General features: G+C 36.9%; 1 protein-coding gene across 1 annotated transcript in view; it reads left to right on the top strand.

Moving 5' to 3' along the window:
* The window catches only part of PDGFC (platelet derived growth factor C), a 122265-nt gene that overhangs the window by 65780 nt on the left and 35178 nt on the right, over nucleotides 1-21307 (top strand). Inside the window, exon 2 of the mRNA XM_086891186.1 lies at nucleotides 4288-4483. Within this exon, the coding sequence (XP_086747312.1) occupies nucleotides 4288-4483 (196 nt within the window). The remainder of the gene's footprint in view (nucleotides 1-4287; nucleotides 4484-21307) is intronic.

The raw sequence follows: 21307 nt of genomic DNA on the forward strand, positions 1-21307 counted from the left end.
GAAGCAACTGAAAATGGAAAATCCACAGAAGATCTATCTCAAGAATTGTGTCCCAGAAAAGCTGCAGACTGTACTGCTTAGGGAAGCTCTCTTAGGAAATACAGCAAGTCAGTATTAAATTTTCTTTTTCCTAGTACTGGAAAAGTAGATGGTAAAAGCAAACCCTATGAGCTTCAAAAACATTTTTTGTGTGACTTGAGGCAAAAGTTTGGGAAGAACAGACTGCTTGCTTAGTTAGGCTGAAAATGGGCTGGATGGCCAGGCTTGGAGGCTCAGCTAGCTGGTAGCAGGTCGTGATGGACAGCGAGGAGTCTGGGCTTGTTTTGGTTGAGGAAGAGAATCATGTGAAGCAGTCAAAAAAGGCCTCCAATTGCCTGAAGAGAAGTTACAAGGGATGGACAGTGGTTAAACTCTTCCTGTTAGAAGGTACAGAGTGTAACACCAGAACAAATCCTGAAAACACAAACCACAAACAAACAAAACTCAAACAAAAAACCAAAACAACCCTCAAAACAACAACAACAAAATCCCCAAAACTCAAAAACAAACACCCCTTCCCCCAAAAAAACTCCAAAAAAATAAACAAACAAGCCTCACAAAGACAACAAAATAATTATGGCTAAAAATTGCAGCTTCTGAGGATGAAATTTAACACTGGGAATAAACACCTTACCTAGAGAAGTGGTTCAGCAACAGAGCAAGCTGTCCCAAGGCACTGTGGAGTTTCTGTCTGTGAGGGGCTTTGAGCATTGTCTAGACAATGCCAACGCTCCAGTGACTGTGCTGCTCTGGTGTGAGCAGAACTGTAACCTAAGCAGGAGCTGGGTCTGGAGGTCTCCAGTGGTCTCTGCATTGCAGAGTTTGTGTGATTTTGAGTGACTTTGCTGTGATATTTCTTCAATTTAAGTGCAAACAATGTAGAACAGAGTTATTTTTCTTCAATTTTCTGCCAATAACAGATGATTTTCCAGTTTTTCTTCTGTGCCTGGCAAAAAGGGTTAAACTTCTTTGGGCTGTTGTATTCAGATAATAGCTAAGAGTGCCTGGAGGCAACTGAAAAAGAGACAGGACAGAAAGAGGTACTCCTGTATGGCTTGAGTAACTGCTTTTGAATGCAGGCTTACTGCTTCTTGAAAGTCTGGTGAAAGAGGAAGAAATAGCATGTTATGTTACATTTCAAATAATTTATTTTACAAAGTCTTGGTGTCTGTACAGATGGGTTGGTTGTAAAAATTATATGGGAATGGTGTCTGGAAATCCTTTCAATTAATAAAAAAACCCTGTTTGCCTCTCAAGTTCTACGGTAATGACCAAGTCCTTACTGGCATCTTTTGTTTCTCAGTTTTAAAACAGAAAATTCACAAACTGCAACACTGCTGTATGTCTGAAAAATTTTTGTTTATTGGTAAATATTTGGAGTTCAGATTTTTTTTATCTTTGGATTTGGCTTTATTTTTTTTGAAGCAGTGATAGCCACACATTAGCTAATATTCTTTCTGAAGGCCTAAAAGTTGTTTTTCATAATTTAGGGCTATCAGATGAAATTAACCAGATAATATATATTAAGACTGTATGATTAGCAGTACTGTTGTCCTGTTGTGGAAAAAGTGTAGTTTTAGCAAAAGGATTTAAAAACTAATTTTTCCAGTACTGTGTGACCTGTTAAGTGAATCAGTGCCGAGGTCATTATTCCACCCGTGGTGCTCCTCTCTTCTTCTGCGGTTCCTCTTCTGTCTCCTGAACTGCATGCAATTTGTCCGAGTTTTAGCCATGACCCTTGCTAAAATGTAGGGATTACAATGTACTAAGAAAGAGGTATTTGCTATATTTAAAAAGTGTCAGCGCTGATCTTTGTGAAATGTGTTGTGCCCATGGGGGAAGAGACTTACTTTGAAGTAGGCAGGAATGAGCTTGTCTAGTCGGTGGGTTTAATTTCAGTTTACAGTGGCATCTACTGATCTGTTTGGTGATACTGTGGTTTTTCATCTGCTTTACTACATCGGTGGAAGGGTTAGGCACTGCTGTGCTTTCAGAATGCCTGGAATCTTGTAATTTTCAGGGGCAGACTTTCCGCACTGAAGGATATATAAATCTGGTGATAGCATCTTGTACCACATCAAAGACGACCGCGGCCACTCATTCTTCAACTTCAGGCTATGTTAAGCGTGTGCCGTCCTTTCCTAATAAGTGTAACCGTGTCATATCTCTGGGTCAGCTCAGGGATTTTTCCTGTCTAGTTTGACTCATTTCCAGGACTTTCTCCTGAAGATGATCTCAGTTGCTCTTCAGCTGTTGAAGCTTTTTACTGAAGATACAAATACATGTTTTTGGTCCTTGTCTGTCCCCATTTTCCCAGTTGTGTTCTGGCTGAGATGGTACCTTGTCTCTTTGTCTACCTCAGTTCTTGCCTAAACTGATGCTTCAGAGTTTTTCAAAGCTGTTTGCACAGTAATATCTTTTTCTATTTTTTCCCTTTTTTTTTTTTTTTGGACAGTGGAGGGACATTAGGATGAGGGTAGGGCAGATGGTTGTTTATAGAAAGACAGACAGCCCACAGCAGCTATATATATATATATATATAGATTTGGAGTTCTACAGATGACTGCTATAAATCTCAGTGAGCTTGTTACTGCCTTTTTAGTGTAACTTGGACTCATTTATACCTAAAATAAAGCCAGGAATTGCAAAGTCATTTCACAAAGAACAAAAATCATGGTCTCATCTTAGCCATTCACAGGTAGCTGTGGTTTTCACACAGTCACACAAAAAAACCAATTTTCAGACCATGCATGAACTCAGCAGAAAAAGACTAGAATTTTGAGGTACACTGGTACAAATTCTGTAGAACAGATAAAAAGGAATATTGCAGCTTTTCTGAAGAGAAATAACAATCTTCATTCTCTAATGACAGCCATAACTTGCCTTTGTAGTCATACAAAATAATTCTTTTGTTAGAGATGAAATTCCACTCTGCGAAAGCAAATATTTGAAATGGAGTGAGTGGTCTGTGTGGGAATTTGATATGTTCATGTAACACTTGTATGTAAAGCAAATAGATATTTTTCCATTAAAAATGGGGGAACTTGAAGGTACAGGAGATGCAGTTCAGTAGATAAGTAGTGAGTTCATTCCTTTCCCCTTTTTATTGACTTCTCATTTGATATGCCTGGACTATTTACATAGCACTTGCAGTGCTGCTATTATCAGTGCCTTGATGATGCAAAAGAAAGCACTTTTTAGTATGTTGTGAAATGCATCATGGTTTGTAATCCTTTTAGTGTTTTTAAAGACAAAACATACCACTAAGTATAGTGTCATCAGATACCACACTTTGACATATTTATCTGAAATGGTGGTCCTTTGAATGCTTTGGAAATAGCACTCGGGTGCACTGATCTCTGGGAAAGTAATTTGTATTATTTTTGGCTCCTGTGTTTAGCATGCAGCTCTCAGCTGACAGACTGTACATTATAGAAAAATGTTTGTGACTCAGCTAACAAAAACCCAATGAAGTATCTAAATTAGGAATTCTGGTTTTGTGCCTTTTTTTCTTATTACTGCATGCTGTCCTCTCTTACTGCAGTCAGTCCTTTGCAAGTGTGTGTGGATGTTGGCAAGACCACACTCCATTAGTTTGATATAAGCAGCCATTCTACTAAAAATAACATTTGCCATTTTCATACTGCAAGTTGAAGGCACAAGTCCAGAAGAAGAGAAGGCAAAAGTTTGTCAGACTTTAAATTATATTTAAATATAGATTGATTCTTTTAAGATACCAGGGCAGTGTCTGTGGCCTTCTTTTCTTGCACTACATTCATTTAGCTGTTGACCTTTATATGTGGCTATATTAAGGTGCAGTTGTAGTGTGTATTTTCATAGTAGACTGAAGTACGTATGTCTTTTATAAATTCAAATGAATGTTCATCAGAATGCTGCTTATAAAGTCAGAAAAAGAAGGTAAAATATCTATCTGAAAAAAACAATTAATAGCTGAAAAGAAAGTAACATAAAACCTCCCTTATAAAGCTACCACCTTGTTACAAAATTTATTAATAGCTACCTCTGAGAATTCCTGTAATTTACTGAGTAAAATATCAATCTGACAGTATACAGGTTTTAGAAAAACTTTAGTGTTACTGTTAATTATATGGACTTTTCAAGCAGAAATTCTTGCCAGATGAAGAAAAGCAAACAAAACAAAAGCTTCTTTGTCTGTGTATACTATACGAACACTCTGGGAAAAGGAGGAGTGAGTACTGATGCCTCTCTTTTCTGTCCTTCCTGTAGGTGTGCAGGACCCTCACCATGAGAAGATAATTACTGTGACTACTAATGGGAGTATTCACAGCCCCAAGTTTCCACACACATACCCACGCAACACTGTGCTAGTGTGGAGATTAGTGGCACTTGATGAAAATGTGTGGATACAACTTACTTTCGATGAAAGATTTGGGCTTGAGGACCCAGAAGATGATATTTGCAAGTAAGTTACTTTCCCTTTCACTTAGGAAATTCTGAAAGGAGGTGATTTGAGATGAAGAAAAATATTGCTTGAGTTTTGCAAAAATCAACATTTGCATGTTAATTTATTTATAAAATGCATCTTTTAAAGTATTGGTTTATGATTTTCTTTTATAGTGCTAGAGGAGGTTTTCATGCTTGAAAGCTCTGGGGTGCTCTTATTTTTACTTCTGCATTCAGTATCTAGGCCATAGATACATTGCAACGCAAAAATGTGATATATTTAATCTCAAGTAAAAGTTTTGACATCTGGGAAAATATTCTTGACAGAATGTTAGGATTATGAATGTCTAATTTTTACAGGGTAAATTTTGGTGAGTAAGTTACCTGAAGCAGAATTCAGGTCATGACACAAAGTACTACACTGCTGTTTAAGACACCCACACCCTCTACTCTACAGCATTTTAATGGCCTTAAATTGTCAAGTTATCTGTGAAAAACAGCACTTAAAGTACTGTGCTAATTGACATTCTTCAGTGGTACTGTTTTTCCCCTGACTCCAGTAAGTATCTGCGTGTGCAGTCACTGGCAAAGGTTTCCATAGGACTTGTGGAATCTGTTTCCTTCCGTGCTTGTCAGCTGAAGGCTTTGTAATTTGGGAGAGAAACAGTGGTGACATAACAGGCAGCAAGCAGCACAGATGTAGTTCTGAACCAAGCCATGTGGTTGATAGTTTTGGATGTTTAGTGAGGCAGTGGGACTGACATGTACATTTCCTGTGGGAGGGTGAAAGAGGAGGGATCCTAAACTCCTGTATCCTGTATCTGTCCGTCGTCACAGCAACACATCATAAAAAGTCCTGATGTGTGAATAGTGGTACATTGTCTGGACTCTGCAGTAAATTAGGTAGCAGATAAAATATGTCATTTAAATGGCATATTTTTCCTTTGATGCATCCCTGGACACATACTTCACACAAGATTATTGTTTCAAAGTAATTTTTGGGGTTTTTTTTTGTTTTTCTGGTTTGATTTTTATTTTTGTATACATCATATACACACTTGACTTGATTCTTGTTTTCAGTTTTTCTAGTCAACTGTTACTCCATTGGTTTTACATCTTGTATCAACTTTTGATAACAAATTTGAAATTTTTAGGGGTTATTTTTGCACTTATCCTTGATTAGGGAGAAGGCGTTCATAACAGACAGATAAATACCTTTTTTTCATTATTCTAAAGGAAGTAATTACCAAGGCCATATCAGTACTATATTAAGCACTGAAACTGTATGTTTGCTTGAATGAGTGCACTCCCCTTGCACAAAAAGTCTTTTTTTAAGTAAAAACTTAGCTTGCTTTTTCTTTTCTTTGCATATAGCAGAGTGAAGTGGCAAGTGAAAGAAAACCCAGGTAGGGTGACTCATTCGACCACTTCCAAAAAGAGAAGTAAGATAAGTTAAAATATTTTATAATATTATAACTAGAATAGTATTTTAATTGGAGTACATTTATTTTAAATAAACAATGTGCTAAATAAAAGAGGACTGACAAATTGAGAAACAGTAATAAGTCACTCATAATCTTCACTCAGTTATAATCTTATCGTGTTCATATTTGTGCAGGGATACCAGGAAGTTGTACGACTGCAATTCCTTATACATGTCCTACTGAAAAAATACTGGGCTTTTTGTCTTGGGAGATTAAAAAGAGAGTTATATTTCTATGTGAAAAAGATTTATATTTTTGATTTTAAGCAGGATTCCTCTAGGATTCCTCTGAACTTTAATTGCAGTAGTAAGTTCAGTAAAGGAAGAGAAATTGCATCTTGTTTGATGTAAAGGAAGTATAAATAACTAATAAGTTGAAGGAATAACTAAAACACAGATTAAATATGTAAAATAATTCTACACAGATCAAGTAAGTTACCAGTTACCTGAATAATATCTGTTTATGAGTTATGTCTCGCATTTCTTACCACTTAAAGTTCCCAATAAAATTATTTACACTTCTTCCAATACTTTTTGTAGAAAAATTAAGGGTTTTTTGTTGACTACATCCCACAGTATTTATTACTATACTGTGTTTCTGCCATCTTCAAACACACAAATCAGTATTGTTGATGTAGAGGGCTCAACGATTTCTCCAAAACCAAGTTTATATGACAAAGGACAGAGTGAAACATCACATGAAGTTTAATCTATTATAATTCTTTATCTTTAACTCTGAAATATGACCGAAACTAAGTAAAAACTGCAGCTAGGAAATGTTAGACTTTCTCTGCAACGTACAGTGTGTATCAGGATATCACTTTCTTCTTTCTGTAGTGTATGAGGGAACCTCATGAGTTATCTGCTGTGGTCATTGTCACAGTTTTCAGCCTCTCTACCTGTTTCTTAAGCTGCTCATTCTGGGTAATGCCGGAACTTTCTCCATCATCTCTGTAGACTGTGGTGCCCTGCAATGTCAGCTCCCAGGGCCAATGAGAGAATATTCTGGAGTATATCAGTATATACAGATAATTAGCTTTAGATTTGGTTATAATAATATAATGTAATTAGATTTAGTTTTTAAATCTCATAGTAATTCAAACTATGGCTCATACTTTGGAGAAAAATAAAACTCAAACATATTCTGTTGTACAAGTGTTTTTTGTTTAACATAGCTCTATAACAGGAATACATAATAGTGGTACCTAAAAAATGTTGCAGATGTATCCTGAAGCTATGGCAAGTTTTTTCCTGTATCTGACCTCCACATTCAGATTTCTTCAGAGTCAGTTCTGACATTTCAAGCTATTCAGTGAAGTCTTTTCATCTAGAGCAAATATCACATTTTAGAGATATTTTGCAGGTACCAGCCTACCCTCTACTTCAGATATTTTCCCGAATACAAATCAAAGTGATCCTGCATGGCTTTTTTTTTTTCCCCACTCTGTTTTTTACTTGCCATTCAACTTCCAGTATTTACTAATGTAGCAAATTTGCATTACAACAAATTCTATGTTTAAGGCCAGCCCTTCTGACTTAGCCTTACCTGTACTGGTATTAACGTGCGTATTCTGCTAATTCTCAACAGTCTTAAGTATGAGTGCTGTGTAAGTTTAAATTACAGGGGTTTTAGAATAAAATTCTGGTTTTTTTGCCTGTTTTTAACCAGGTGATTTTTATCCTGGTTTTAAAATTGTGACGTACTTGAAATTCATGCACATCATGTTTGCATTCTTTTAAAAGCAGTCAATGGGGGTTTTTTGCCTTTTTTTTTATAATGCTTCTACTTCATTTGCACTTCATCATTCCTCTGAACAAAATATTAAGAATCTCACTGTGTCCTTTCTAAAGTGAGCACAAACTCCACTTTATTTGAAAACTAGATCTATGCACATGTCTAGAAAAGATTTAGGTTATTTGGTTGACAGTCGGGATATATAAATCTCTGCAATATTACAGTAATTTCAGTTTTGTACACTTTGTTTGATTTCAGTTATGACTTGTAAAAGAAAAATGTTACAAGCAAAAAAATCCCCTTTCAAACCAACCAAACAAAAAGGAGAAGTATGCAACTTTTGGGTGTTCTGTGCAGTACTGTTTACATGATAGAAGTGGCAGTGAATTTCTAGTGGAGGCATTGCAAATTTGGGTTGTATGTCTGCCCTTTCTGCCTAAATAAAAATGCAGTTTTTCTGCTGTTGATATGTTAGCTGATATGACAGATTATTTTCATGATGCTAGCCCCTCAATCCTGTTTTAATCACAGAGCCTTTAGACTTGTGTGCCAGACAGCTCCTGTTGCCAGGGAGCTGCCGTAACTCTTCTTGACCAAAAACTGACTTTTGCTCAGCTGTTGCTTCTTGTTCAAGTTTGTTGCTTTCTGTCAATAAGAACAGAAAGTGATAACAGCTTTATGATGAACTCCTCTGTGACAGGAAGACTGATTTAGCTTTCTTCCAGCAAGAACATAGATGTTACAATTGCCCTAGAAGGGAAGTCTGATGATGTGAGTTGGTTGTACGTTGGAGCATTACAGTGCAAGGCTGAAATAGGAAAGGGAAGGCAAAGAATCTTATTTCCATCAAGAACATGTATTAAACTTGCTCTCTCCCTGTGCTTGGAGTGGCTCTAGTTGCTCATCTGAGTAGTGGTTGCAGCTGTTCTTTCTAATCACCTGATGATTACAGTCTGACTTTTATTATATATAATAAAACACAGAAATATGTCACAAATCCAAAGTGCAATTACTGTAGATAAGGTGATAAGGATAAAATACATGAGTAAAAGGCTGTGGAACAAACTGATGGTAGAATAATAAATACCATTTTACCAGCATCTTCATGTTAGGATGGTTACACTAATTTCCAACTCTCTTTAGCCCCTTAATAATTTAAATTATCAGCTACAGTTAGTTTGTTTGTTTTGGGGGGGAGGGAGGCTCTTAGCAGCTGCAGATGTGAATCTGTTCATTTACATGTATAAGTAAAGCATTCATCTATGTTTTGAAAGAAATTTAATAGCTTTTCTACTTGATACATGCGATCTGTAGAACTTTTTCCTGAAGGCAGCCATCAGTGCTAACATCGGGTAAAATCTATGCAACTTGTGGATCCTCTTCCTGTCAAATTCTTAATTATTTAATTTTATACTTTTATGTTTATTATAAATTTATTTATTTATTTATATTTTTATATTAATTTTATATTTATTCTATATATTTAATTCTTAAATACCTAATTTTTAATCCTGGGAATATTCTTCCTCTGAGGATTCTTAGGATGATGCTTTATTATTCAGTGTCACATGTATTAAATTTACTACCTCCCCTTTCCGTGTTTCCTTAGGCTACTTTACTCCATTGCAGATCTGTTGTGACTAAGCTATTGCTTTCCATGCATGGAACACCAAGATTCTGTGGTAGAAGCCGAAATCCAGACTGCTTCAACAGTCATATGTGTTCCTAATGAATGTATTATTAGGAAATTGTTGATAAGAATTAAAGAATTAGAAGATTTTGCTTAGGCTGATAATACTGAAAAAAACTGTATTAAAGAGGAAACATACAGACACTGTCTTTCCTCTGTGGCTATGAAGAATGAACTTGTTTGCTTAGCAGTCTTTTTTTCTATTTTTTTGCATAATTTGTTTCAAATGGATGCTAGACAGTGATAATTTATAGTAAACATGATAAAAAGACTAAACACTTTGTTACATAATTTTCCAGAGACCTTTCTGTGTAATACAAGACACAATGAGTTATTTGTACCATGTAGAGCTATGTGGAGTAAAATACAGATGCGTAACTATGACTCTCTAATGCCTCAGTAAAAAAAGACAACATAAATTTTGCTTCTGTTTTGCTCCTTTTTATGGAAGCACCTTGCAACATCAAGAGAGTGCATGCATGAAAGGATAATGTCAGCATCATTTTCTTCTATTCAGAAGAAATTCCATCCCACACCCTGCTCCCTAGGGAAGAAAAAAAAAGTTTGTTTTTCTTGTTTTACCTTGGGTGCATTACAAAGTCAATGTTGGTATATATGTGAAGACCACACTAATAGCAAGCACAGATCTGTGAAAGAAATACAACTCTTCACATAAATATTACTTCTGGGACTTTTGAGGGCAACAAGTTCCTTATCAAGGTCTAGTTCCCAAGAAAATGGGGAATTTTCTGGACACAGTTGATGGGCTGACTTTACTATCAGTGTTAAATTCTTCTCCTTGACTGTGGTTACAGAGGGTGAAGTTATCTCCTGAGCAAGTACAAAGTTCAAGTTGGCTTTGAATAGCTGGATGAGGACCTTTAAGTGAACTCTGTATTTAAAGTGGAATTGGTGCAGACAATGTTCACGGTGACTCATGTTGCTAAGTAGCTGGGCCGCTGAGATTTTTACTGCTTCCCCACGTACTTCTGAAGATGAAGAGGTTGCTGCTGCCACCTTTATTTGAGAATTCAGAAGAGTCCCCAAAAATTTTCCCTTCAAACTGGGAAAAACCCCAAAACACTGAGTACCAAAACACTGAATACAGAATCTTGAAAGCAGAGATGAAAGTTATAGTTAAGATTAATCCTTTAAACTCTTTTCTTACATCTGTTGCCTTAGAATTTCACCTGTTTTTTATGAGATAATCACCAATGATAGGATGTTCAATAAGGGCAAGTTCTGGATTCTGCACCTGAGATGGGGCAACTCTGGATGTACAGACAGACTGAGGAATGAGAGGCTGGGGAGCAGTGCTGTGGAAAGGGACCTGGGGGTCCTGCTCAATGGCAAGTTGAACGTGAGTCATTGTGCCCTGGCAGCCGGGAGGGCAAAGCGTGTCCTGGGGTGCCTCAGGCACAGCATGGCCAGCTGGGCAAGGGAGGGGATTGTTCTGCTCTGCTCTGAGCTGGGGCAGCCTCACCTTGAACATAGTGTGCAGTTTGGGGTGACTCAATATATATAAAAAAACCAAACAACTAAGCTGTCAGTGAGTGTCAGAGGAGGGCCACAAGGATGGCAAAGGCTCTGGAGGGGAAGCTGTGTGAGGAGCAGGTGAGGTCACTTGGTCTGCCTCAGCCTGGAGGAGACCTCACTGCAGTCACAACTTCCTCACGGGCAGAGGAGGTGCGGGTATTGATCTCTCTGTGGTGACCAACCATGGGACCCGAGGGAATGGCTGAGGCTTTGTCAGGGCAGGTTCAGATTGAATATCAGGAAAAGGCTCTTCACCTAGAGGGTGTTTGGGCACTGGAACGGCTCCCCAGGGCAGTGGTCACAGCACCAAGCCTGACAGAGCTCAGGAAGCGTTTGGACAACAATCTTAGGCCCATGGTGTGGCTCCTGGGAATGGTCCTGTGCAGGGTCAGGAGATAGACTCGATGATCTTTGTGGGACCCTTCCAATTCAGGATATTCTGTAATTCTGTGAGATTTGACACATGTGTGGGCTGGGCTCTGCTTAGGTGACTCTACATATCAGTGATATTGAAGTGTCTCATAACTGGCTGTTACTTCTGCAAAAATGAAACCATAACTGAATTGAAATTTATTATAGCTCTGTTCTGTGACTCAGATCTATTTAGAAAGGAATGATTCATTAATACACAGGGTTATAAAAAGCATAATAACTCTCATTCCTTAATACAAAATATTTAATTTTTTCCCAACATTAAATAACTTGTTAATCATTTTTATTCAAAGTCTGAAAGGGAGACATATAATTTAAATGGTTGGGATGAGTTCTAGCATTCAAGTGCCTTGGTTTAATTGAAATACTGATGGCAGAGAATTAGTATGAAGTAGCTAATTTAATCTGAAGTCCTTTGTAGCAACATTGACGTTTTATCAGTGGCAGAAAGGTGGCATTTTAGGAACAGTGTGTAGAAAATTACATAATACTTGTGTTTATACAGGCTGATGGAGTAATTTCTTCTGATGTTTGTGGAGTGGTTTCTTTATGGTTTTGATTTTTAACTGTTCAATCCATTTTCATGACAACTGAAAAGTAGTGCCAGTACAAGAGAGGTTTGGATGCTAAATAGATAAATGGAGGATGAGAGTGGGGGATGGGGATGAACATTTGTAGGAAGTTATATTGATTTAGGAGCAGAGTCCTCTGATTATCTAAAAATTGTCCTTTTATATACAAGAAAATAGTTTTATATTACAAAGGTTATTTCTGTCATTTGAGTTGAAATGTAACAATATTATTTCAATTTAATGAATAGAATTCTAATGAAGAATCCAACAGACTTATGCTTCCTGCTTTCCTAGTGTTTTGAAGAAAAAAAATGAGTGAATTTTTTGCATAACAAGAAATATTTGGATCTGTTTCTTCTCTATTCTGATTCCATTGAACAAAACTATAGTGGGATTTTTTGTTTTGTTTTGATGTTGGGTTTTGGTGGTTTGGTTTTTTTGATTTTTTTTTTTTTAGCAATATCTTTCTTTTGGATATTGCATGATTCCAGAAAAAAAAATTCCATCTAACTCAAACATAAAATCATCTTTCAGGTGGTCGCATCCTTTTGGTTTAGCTACAGTCTGCTGTTCACAACATGGCAGAGGTGTGTCCAGAAGTATATCCTTCCTTTTGGCTTCTCTACTGCTTTTTAAAAGTTGCTTAATACCATTCTCACAATAAGAGATTTATAAGTGTGACAAAGCAGATATCACAGGCAATAAAAGGCGATAAAAACAAACCAGAAAAGCAAAGCTCAGAATGAGTCTAACTTAGGCTACTCTGTAACACGTATTTCCTAGGCTTCAAGAGTAAACTCTATTGCACAGAAAGGTCTTAAAGCTGCAAGATTGTATTCTCTGAGCAAATCAGAATGAAACATAAGAAAGGAAAAGTGAAGGAGATGCTTCTCTGAGCCGACAGGGGGGACAGCAGAGCGCAGGTGATGTGATCAGAAGGGCACGCTGCACAAACCTAGCGACTGCATTCCTGCCCACCCACTTTTCCCTCAATTTCAGTAAATGCAGCATTCATTTTTAGCATCCACTCTTGCTAGAGGACACTATAATAGGAATTATTTTGGAAGTAATTTGACACCTGTTTTCACAGCCCAGATGAGTGTGTAGGAGAGTGATTGCTGATAAGTGGGAAGTTGACTTAATCCCTTACTCCTTTTTCACACCAGAGACTACAGTTATTGACTTTAAAAAAAATTTAGACTCCTTAAAATTTCTTCCTGGTCCTCTCAATCTCAAGCAAACTGTTTGAATAAAGTAAACTGTATCCCCCCTATCAAAATATTTTTGTAAACGGTCCTAATCCTAATTTATTGCTTCTAAAATTGTTTTATGTTGCCGTTGTTGGCAGTGTTTCTAATGGTGGAGACTGAAGTTATTTTCTTTGAATGTGAATGTGGAACTGCTGGGTCTTGCTTCTTTCTAGGGTGCTCTGGAAATAGTTATTATTGATGGACTTCTGCTCTCACCCTGCTGCTTACTAAAATATAGAAGTAAATATCTACCTTCAGGGGCAGAAAAACATACTGTGAGCCGTCACCACCTGAGCTCAGGGACACAGACAGACCCTTTTTCCACCTGTACTTTCTGCTGTGGCTCAGTTTAGGCAAAAGACAAATGCAAGCTGCAGAGTCAGGCCCAGCAACATAATCTAAAGTTACCCTGTGTAGTGTCTAAATATGCCAGTTTAAGCATAGCATACTCTCCCTTCCTGATGTTTTCTGAGTACTGAAGGTCTAAGTGCAGTTACGATATTAGCCTCACCATTGCGTATATAAGCAGGATTCAACAGGAATAGCAGACATTCCAGTGTCCTGTTCCTAGGTGGAAAGTGTGTTTCTTCACCTGTTGTGCAGCTTTTCCTTTTTACCTTCCTCCACTTGTCCTTTCCTTTCTTCTCTCCCTCTCACTAAACCCTGTCCTTGCATCTTTAAGTGTATCATCAGCATTTTAACAAAGTATGTTTCTCACGTGCAATTGTAGTCAGACAGCACTACCAGCAAATATTTTCAGTCACACTAGTCAGTAACAATTCGGTCTTGTACTCAATGCTGCTCCATTAGGATAAAGTGGAAGCTAATAGTAATGCAATTTACATCAATCTAATCATCAGGACATCTGAGAACATGCACGTGCATCAGAAACTGCAGAAAGAAAGATGCATTATTATAAAAAAAGTATTAGGAGGTCATGTGGGAGCATCATAGGAGTTAAGGTAAAATAATTAGAATAAGGTAAAAATTATTAGATCATCTCATTTTCTGAAAGTAGCATGTGAAGAGGGAGACCAGCACTGTAGCACCAATCATTAAGACATATCTCTTCAGACTAGCCTTTGATTCATACACTGTGGCTGGACTAAAAATAGATTTGCATAATTTTATGGCCATTAATTTATAACTAGTAAAACCGAAGTGAGAGGAAATTTCTTACACTCCTTAGGTAAAAGTGATCTCCTGCTAGGATTGGGAATACATTTTTTTCCTGGCTCATGCTGACTGCTCTGTTACATTACAGGCTTTTTCATCTTCTGTTTGAGTAGCGATTGCTAGCCTGTCCTGAAGCAGAATATCAGACAGTTTGTGACAACTGGTCTGTCCTGGGTTGGTAAATCCTGTGTGCAGGTGTAGCTGCCAAAAGGCCACATGTTACTGTATTGCTGAGCTAAAGAAAATAAAGGTGTTTTCATTTAAATAAACATAGAGTCTCAGCCTCCCCTGAAGTAGGCAGGAGGTAAGGAGGGAAAAAGAGAAACTTATCCAGGCATGTAATGGTGTTCGAATATCAGAGGCTGCTTGAGGGGAAGGGCAGCAGCCTGCACTGCCCTAGCAGAATCTTCACATTGCTAAAAAATCCCCCTTTTGCTCCTTATGGGTTTTTTTCACCCAAAATGATACTTTTGAATATTGTTAGGAAATTGCTTAACCAGCAGTTTGCACATCATTGGCTGGAGTCATTGCTGCATTCCAGGATTTACATCCTAGAATATCTTGGAGAGTGCATAAAGAAGAAATTACTCTTTGGGATTCTAGGATAAATATTTCTAAGGCTGCTTGAAAAACAATGGTAAAAATATGTGTTTGTGGATTCACAGAAGCTGGAACAGATACATTGACCACTGTGAACAGTGTGAGTAGAGGAAGATATTTTATAGTGGATTAGGAATAGTGCTTTACAGCCTTAGCTGTAAATGTGAACTCTAAGGTCCATTAGAGTTTTTGGTTTTCTACAAAATGTTGATCTGTACAGTAGGAACATGAGATTTATTATGATGGCTATAATTCCCAAGATAAAATATACCAGACTGTAGAGAGGAGTCCTGGGAAAAAGTTGGTAAGGCATTTAGTGCTCTAAAATCTGGAATGTGTAGTCCTGTACAGTGCAGGATACTTATTAAGCTGATTCATTCTGTGAGGAGAGACAGCAGCTGCATCTTTATGAAGGCAAAAGTGCTTTGGAGACTGTAATGTCCACTGCAGCAAGATCCTGAACTTTGGTGGTCATTTCCACATGATGTTCTATTGTAAGAGAACAGTAGTAAGAATTACAATTCAGGTAATGCCTTGCATGGCAGAAGACAAGGACAAATAATAGAAGTACTGTACAAAACAGTAAGAATGCTTTATCCTATTACCATTTTTTGTTGTGTATGTTATTATTTAATTCATAACTCGTGCAGAATACTAAGGAGATCTGTGGTCCACATATGCAGTGAATAGCATGAAGTAGAGAACTGGATGTGAAACAGAACAGGAAAATATTTCCTTTAGATGTTACTCATTTTTTAGTCCCTGAAAAATAACCTCTCCAAGTGACTTCTTATTTTGTGGAAAATGTTTATTTACTGTATTTATATGAATACAGGAGAATCTGTAGTCAGATAGGACAAAAGTAAGTGTGGTGTATTAACTGTGAGTGTCGGAAATTTATGGAACCTTTGTCTACACAGTACTTCATTCTTTGTGTTTAAAGATAAAGGCCAAAGTTAGCACATGGACTGGGGCATCATTTGCAGGCTTATTTATGTGTACATTTTTTCCAAGCTCACCCTTTTTCCCAAATTCTTCTTTGATATATAGTAATAGTAGTGATGGCATGAAATATCATGTGCCTTTTTGGTTTATATGTCTGTTCTACACATAACATGCCATTTTTGGACCAAATTTAATCTGTATTTTAAAAAGGCTAAACTTATGTCTTATTCTGACCATCATTGGGAATACTTTCATTCTGTAATACGGTGAAGATAAGCATAGGTAGCTTCTAAGAAATTTGACAATCCGTCTTTTAAAGGGAAGATTTTGGGAGACCATCTTCAGAACCTCTGGTTCCAATCTGCAGGATTATACTGTCTCTTCCTATAACATTCTTATTCAAGTGCTTGAAATGCTGTATCAATAGGAGTTGTATGGGTATAAATTAGTTTGTAGCAGAGGCTGAATTCTGTGCTTATGTATTCCTGAAATTACTTGTTAATGTGCTTAGTCTATATCCGTAGTTTAATATACACTTAAATAGTTGAAAGCTTGTTGTCTGAACATAGAATGGCTTTTGTTTCAGAGCCTGAAGTACATTTACCAATGTATCTAGTTTGCAATTTCTCATTCTTGTCCCTTCATCCTCACAAGGCAGATGTCAATTTCAGAGGCTATGGGATTTCCATCTGCTTGTGGTTGAGACACGTAAGTGTTCATCAGTGCACCTAGATACCAGTCATGAGGATTTATTTACTAGATGAAGTTGTGTGCCAACTTCCTAGTCATCAAGGAAATGTTTTCAGCAATACACAGTTTATTAACTGGCACTGAAGTAAACTTTTGATACAAATGGGAGTTTTGGGGAATAGAGACGCACTTCTTTGGGCTTCTTATTTTTGCATGCAGTACCAAAATGAATTCACCAAGGGACAAAAGCTGCTTTTCAAAATGTGTATGTCTCACCTTCATACGATACTGATCCACAGAAGATAGAAATATATTTTCTGGTAGACCATAGTGTGGTAATGCAGCAGTTAATTTTTCCAAATCAAGCAACTAGTGCATCATTTTCATGAAAAGGGTTTGAATGTTTGAAGAGTAGAATTTGGGGGTTTGATCTCTGTCTTGTTTTTCCTTTCCACTTGTAGTGTGGTAAGTGCTATGTTATGATCAAAGTGGCTTACAGTGAATGAAAGGGAAGATAATTGAAATCTGAGGATTAAACTTTCTTTCCCCATGTATCCTAAATAACAAGGTAGAAATACAGAGAGAGCTGTGTGGTTGCATTAGAAGCCTCAGGCTGTTATTAATCAGTGTGAGAAAAGATTAAACAGAGAGAACCATGGCAACCATGTAACATTTGTGAATGAATCTGTGTTTCCATAAGGCAGTTCCTAATGCGCAGTACTGCATATTCTAAAATAGATGTATTCAAAGTAGGTTGGCGCAGAAACTACAATCCATATTTGGGGAATGGCAGTTAGAAATGTTCTCTGTTTATACCTTGAGTATCTTTATTTCATGGAAAATGTAGACATGGCAGGATACTTGGGGGTTTTATGCTCATTCGTTGGCTGGAAGTGATGTTTACTGCTAGAAGTGATGTTTGTATATAATTGAACATAATTTTCTGAGTACAAAAACTGACCTCATGAGTTATTTATTTGGATTATATCTAGGTTTGTTGTTTCTTTCCAGTGACTGTTATGACACAGTGTGTTTAAGATCAGAAAATACAGAAACTACTATGGAAATTTATTTCACATCAAATCACTGGTGTTCCATCATCTTTTCTCTGTTTATATGTTAAAACATCAAGCATGATGATATCATGACAGATATCACAGAGCGTAAGTCTTCTCAACTTTTGGATGATCTGTAATGATATCCAATGGAGTTTCCTCTTGCAGGAGAAGACACTACCAAATCCTCCTAAAGAGTGAGTCTTAGAGGTAAATTACCCATATTGTGAGCCTCAGGAACTGCAGTCAAATGACTCTGGGTAACTTTGTTTGGAAATTCATATTGAAAAGACAAAATCCAGAGGGAATATTTTAAATAATTAAAATTTTATATTGGCTAGTTTTTGAAAAATGTTTTCTTCTAGTATCCTGAGTTTACTGTCACTCAATGTAGCCTCAGTTAAATATTTCTGACGATGTTGAGCAGAATAATCTTTACTGAACTTTTACTCTGTATGGAGTATTTGCTGGTGCTGTCACAGAGCCACCATTTCAGTCAAGGTGCAATTTCCCTTCTGTACCTCCAGGAAATCTGCTTTCTGTGTTCTTTTCTCTACAGCCTATTTGGCAAGTGACATTATTAATAGATAACTTTTACTGATGTGCACTGCTAGTGGGTTTCAATTCCAGGAATCTTGTATCTACTGTACTGAATGGGGGACCAGTCTGACATACATAAAGATATTTCTGTCTGGCAACAAATGCAGAAGAGTATGGTGTAAATTAATGCATTTGAAAGGCAATGGAATTAATTAAACAGCTCATCTGAAGCTTGCAAACTTGGGCAATAGGTTTTTGTTGTGCTGCCTGACCTGGTCACATTATAAAGTAAAAAAGTAATACCTGAGTTAAAATTTCATTTCACATAAACTGAAAAATAGTGCCCAAGTACCTGCAGTTTCATTATGACCAATGACTTAAATATTGTGTCATTTTGATTTTCATCACACATGATGTATCTTTTGTGTCTGTGCCTTTGTGTTTGAGAAAAACTTAATTTTGTCTCAGTGAGAGGGGTGATGTTGGTAGTAAAAAAGAAAGTTCTCCACCTGTTGAATGAATGATGGAGTATGCTTTTCTATTTACAACTGTATTGGGATGTCTGTAGGCTTGTTGCTTGCCTGAAATATATTTTTTTTTTCTCTAATCCAACATGCCACTCTGTCCTTTTCTTCCTTCTTGGGGTCCTCCCATTTTCCCTCTGCCCATTGTCATAAACTGCATTCCTCTTGTCCTAGCACACATCTTTGCTGCATATTGGCCTGCAGGGAATAACAAAGCTGCTATTAGATACCATGGATTTGAGTGCCTCTGTCATGCTCCAGTGTTCCCTTTTCCACTCAGAAAAATGTGAATCTGCCAAACTTTGGAAAAAAATGTTGTCAAGTTAAATGTTTGGCCTTAGTTTCATCTATAGGCAAATATGTTTATTTTACAAGGAGCAATATTATTACTTACAGATGTGATTTGACAGTGATCTAAGAAGTGAAGGCTATCTAAGGTATCACCAGTACCTCACACTTTTGTCTTTACAAAAGCACAGTTACATCAAATTATGGAAACCACGACTTTTGTTCCATAAGAAATATAAATATTTCAATGGCAGAAGTTAAAATTATTTCAGATAGAGGTAGAAGAGGGAAGTAAAGTTTTCTTTAGAACAATGGTGTTAAAATTCTGATTAGTAAAATATTAAAGTTATATTTTCATGATGACAGTTCCCAGTAATTTGCAGTGTTTCCAAAACTGAAGGTGTCCAAACCATTTCAGTGCTATTTTACAAGTTTGGTGAACTGCCAGAGGACCTTGGATGCTTTGGGTCTGCAGGTGGGTGTGCTATGTCAACACCAGGAAAACCTCTGAACTGTATGTGCTTTAAAACAAGTTGGAATAGAAATATTACATTGCCCCACAAAATGCTGTAAAAAAATTCAGTAGGGATCATTAACAATTTCTTATTTCTTAACTAAAAAAAAAAGAAACATGTTTTTATCAAAAGGGGAAGGAAAAAATTTCACCTCTCACAAACTGTTTTAACGAGCTTTCTAGATTTTTGTCTAGCATGCATCTGTATACAGATGGAAAGGTCCAACACCACTGATATGACAAAGGGTTTTGCCTTGTGGAATTTTGCTTCTTACATTTTTTGATATATTTGTGGAATTCTGGAGGCAGAGGGAAGCCATAGAAAGGTCACAAAACTCCAAGCCAAGGTAAACAGCCTGTCAGAATATGTTTAGGAAATGACAGTATAAACCACAGAAAATCATATAGAAAGGAGAGGAAAACATATACCCTTGGAAAATACATTTCCTGGTTGGAATGATGTTGAAGCTTTGAGCTGCTTATGTTGCTTCCTTGCTCCTTTCCAGTAAATTGTCTTTGTTCAGATTGTTGATTCAATCCATGTTCCCAGGCACCCAGGTCTTGGGGGGAGAAGATCTTCTGCAACAGGTATATCAGAAGGTATTGTGGGCATCATGCCTAAAGGCCAGAGCATCTTTAGTCCCTGGAAAGGGTATTGGACTGCCTTTTTGGCATAAATTATACTTAGTAATATTTAAAAAATACTACAGATACAGCACCAGAGCATTTATTTAGTCATTTTCAAAGAGGCTTCTGTTTGCTTCTTTGCATGCTGCAAAGAAAATAAGGCTTCTGCGTTGGTAAGTTCAACATTTTAACATTTTTTTTCTCCATTGAAGTTGTAAAATGGGATCTCAGTTCTTGGTTATTTATCATAGTTCTCTTGTGTTTCAAGTACAAGCTTCTCTTCATTGGGAAATAATTTTCCATGGCCATGCTATTGTCCCTGCTGCTCCTTAGCCCCGTGACATCAGCTGCAAAATTACGTAGCACAATAATGTAAATACTAAAGCATCTGAACAACTTTGGTTTGTTATTTTTACAGAAAGTTCAGACATCAGTCCAGATATGTGATGAGTGGAATTTTAGTCACACAGAAGGCTTTTTGGCAGGCTCTTGTAGCACATTTAGCCTAGATAACTTACTGGAATAAAGCTATTGGCTAAAAACATCACTATTCAAGCTGAATTTTGTTTGGTTTTCCAGCATACTTGTTTCCCTCGAGTTTACCTCTCTACTAATGGAATTAATGAGCTTTTATTTGAAAGGTCTAGGATTTAAACTGTGGAATTTGAGTTTCTCTTTTACTTCAGGTGTACCAGAAGACCAAAGGGTGCAATAAAAAGTACTGCAAGTTAGGCAGAGGCACTAAGTCCCCTGACTCCCCTCAACATCTTAAACCTAAGTCAATAAATGTAAATATTAGCTTATCTCACTCTTTAAAAATCAGAAAGGTAGGTTATGATTTCATATCCTAAACTGAAAAATAAAAAAAAGTTATCTTTAGAAATTTCATAAGCTGATCTTAAAAAGCAAAAAAAAGCTCAGCACTCCAAATAAATTTGATAAATGTGTTGAGCCCTGAGGCCTTAGTACAATTAATGTACACATTGCCTTTGTAATAAGTTGTATACCCGATCATAAAGTAAAAACACTGGTGGATCTGTTAAAGGAATTAGTTTGTGTTTGGGGGAAAAAAGATAATGATAAAGTAATTAGTATCATAAGTTCAACAGAGATTTAAAACTATGGTACATGGCAGTAATGGATTTTGAGCACAGTTAATGAGCATATTCATTGCATTCATTTTTAA

The sequence above is a fragment of the Cyanistes caeruleus genome, chromosome 5 (assembly GCF_971803275.1).
Source record: "Cyanistes caeruleus chromosome 5, bCyaCae1.hap1.1, whole genome shotgun sequence".
Classification (NCBI taxonomy): Eukaryota; Metazoa; Chordata; class Aves; order Passeriformes; family Paridae; genus Cyanistes; species Cyanistes caeruleus.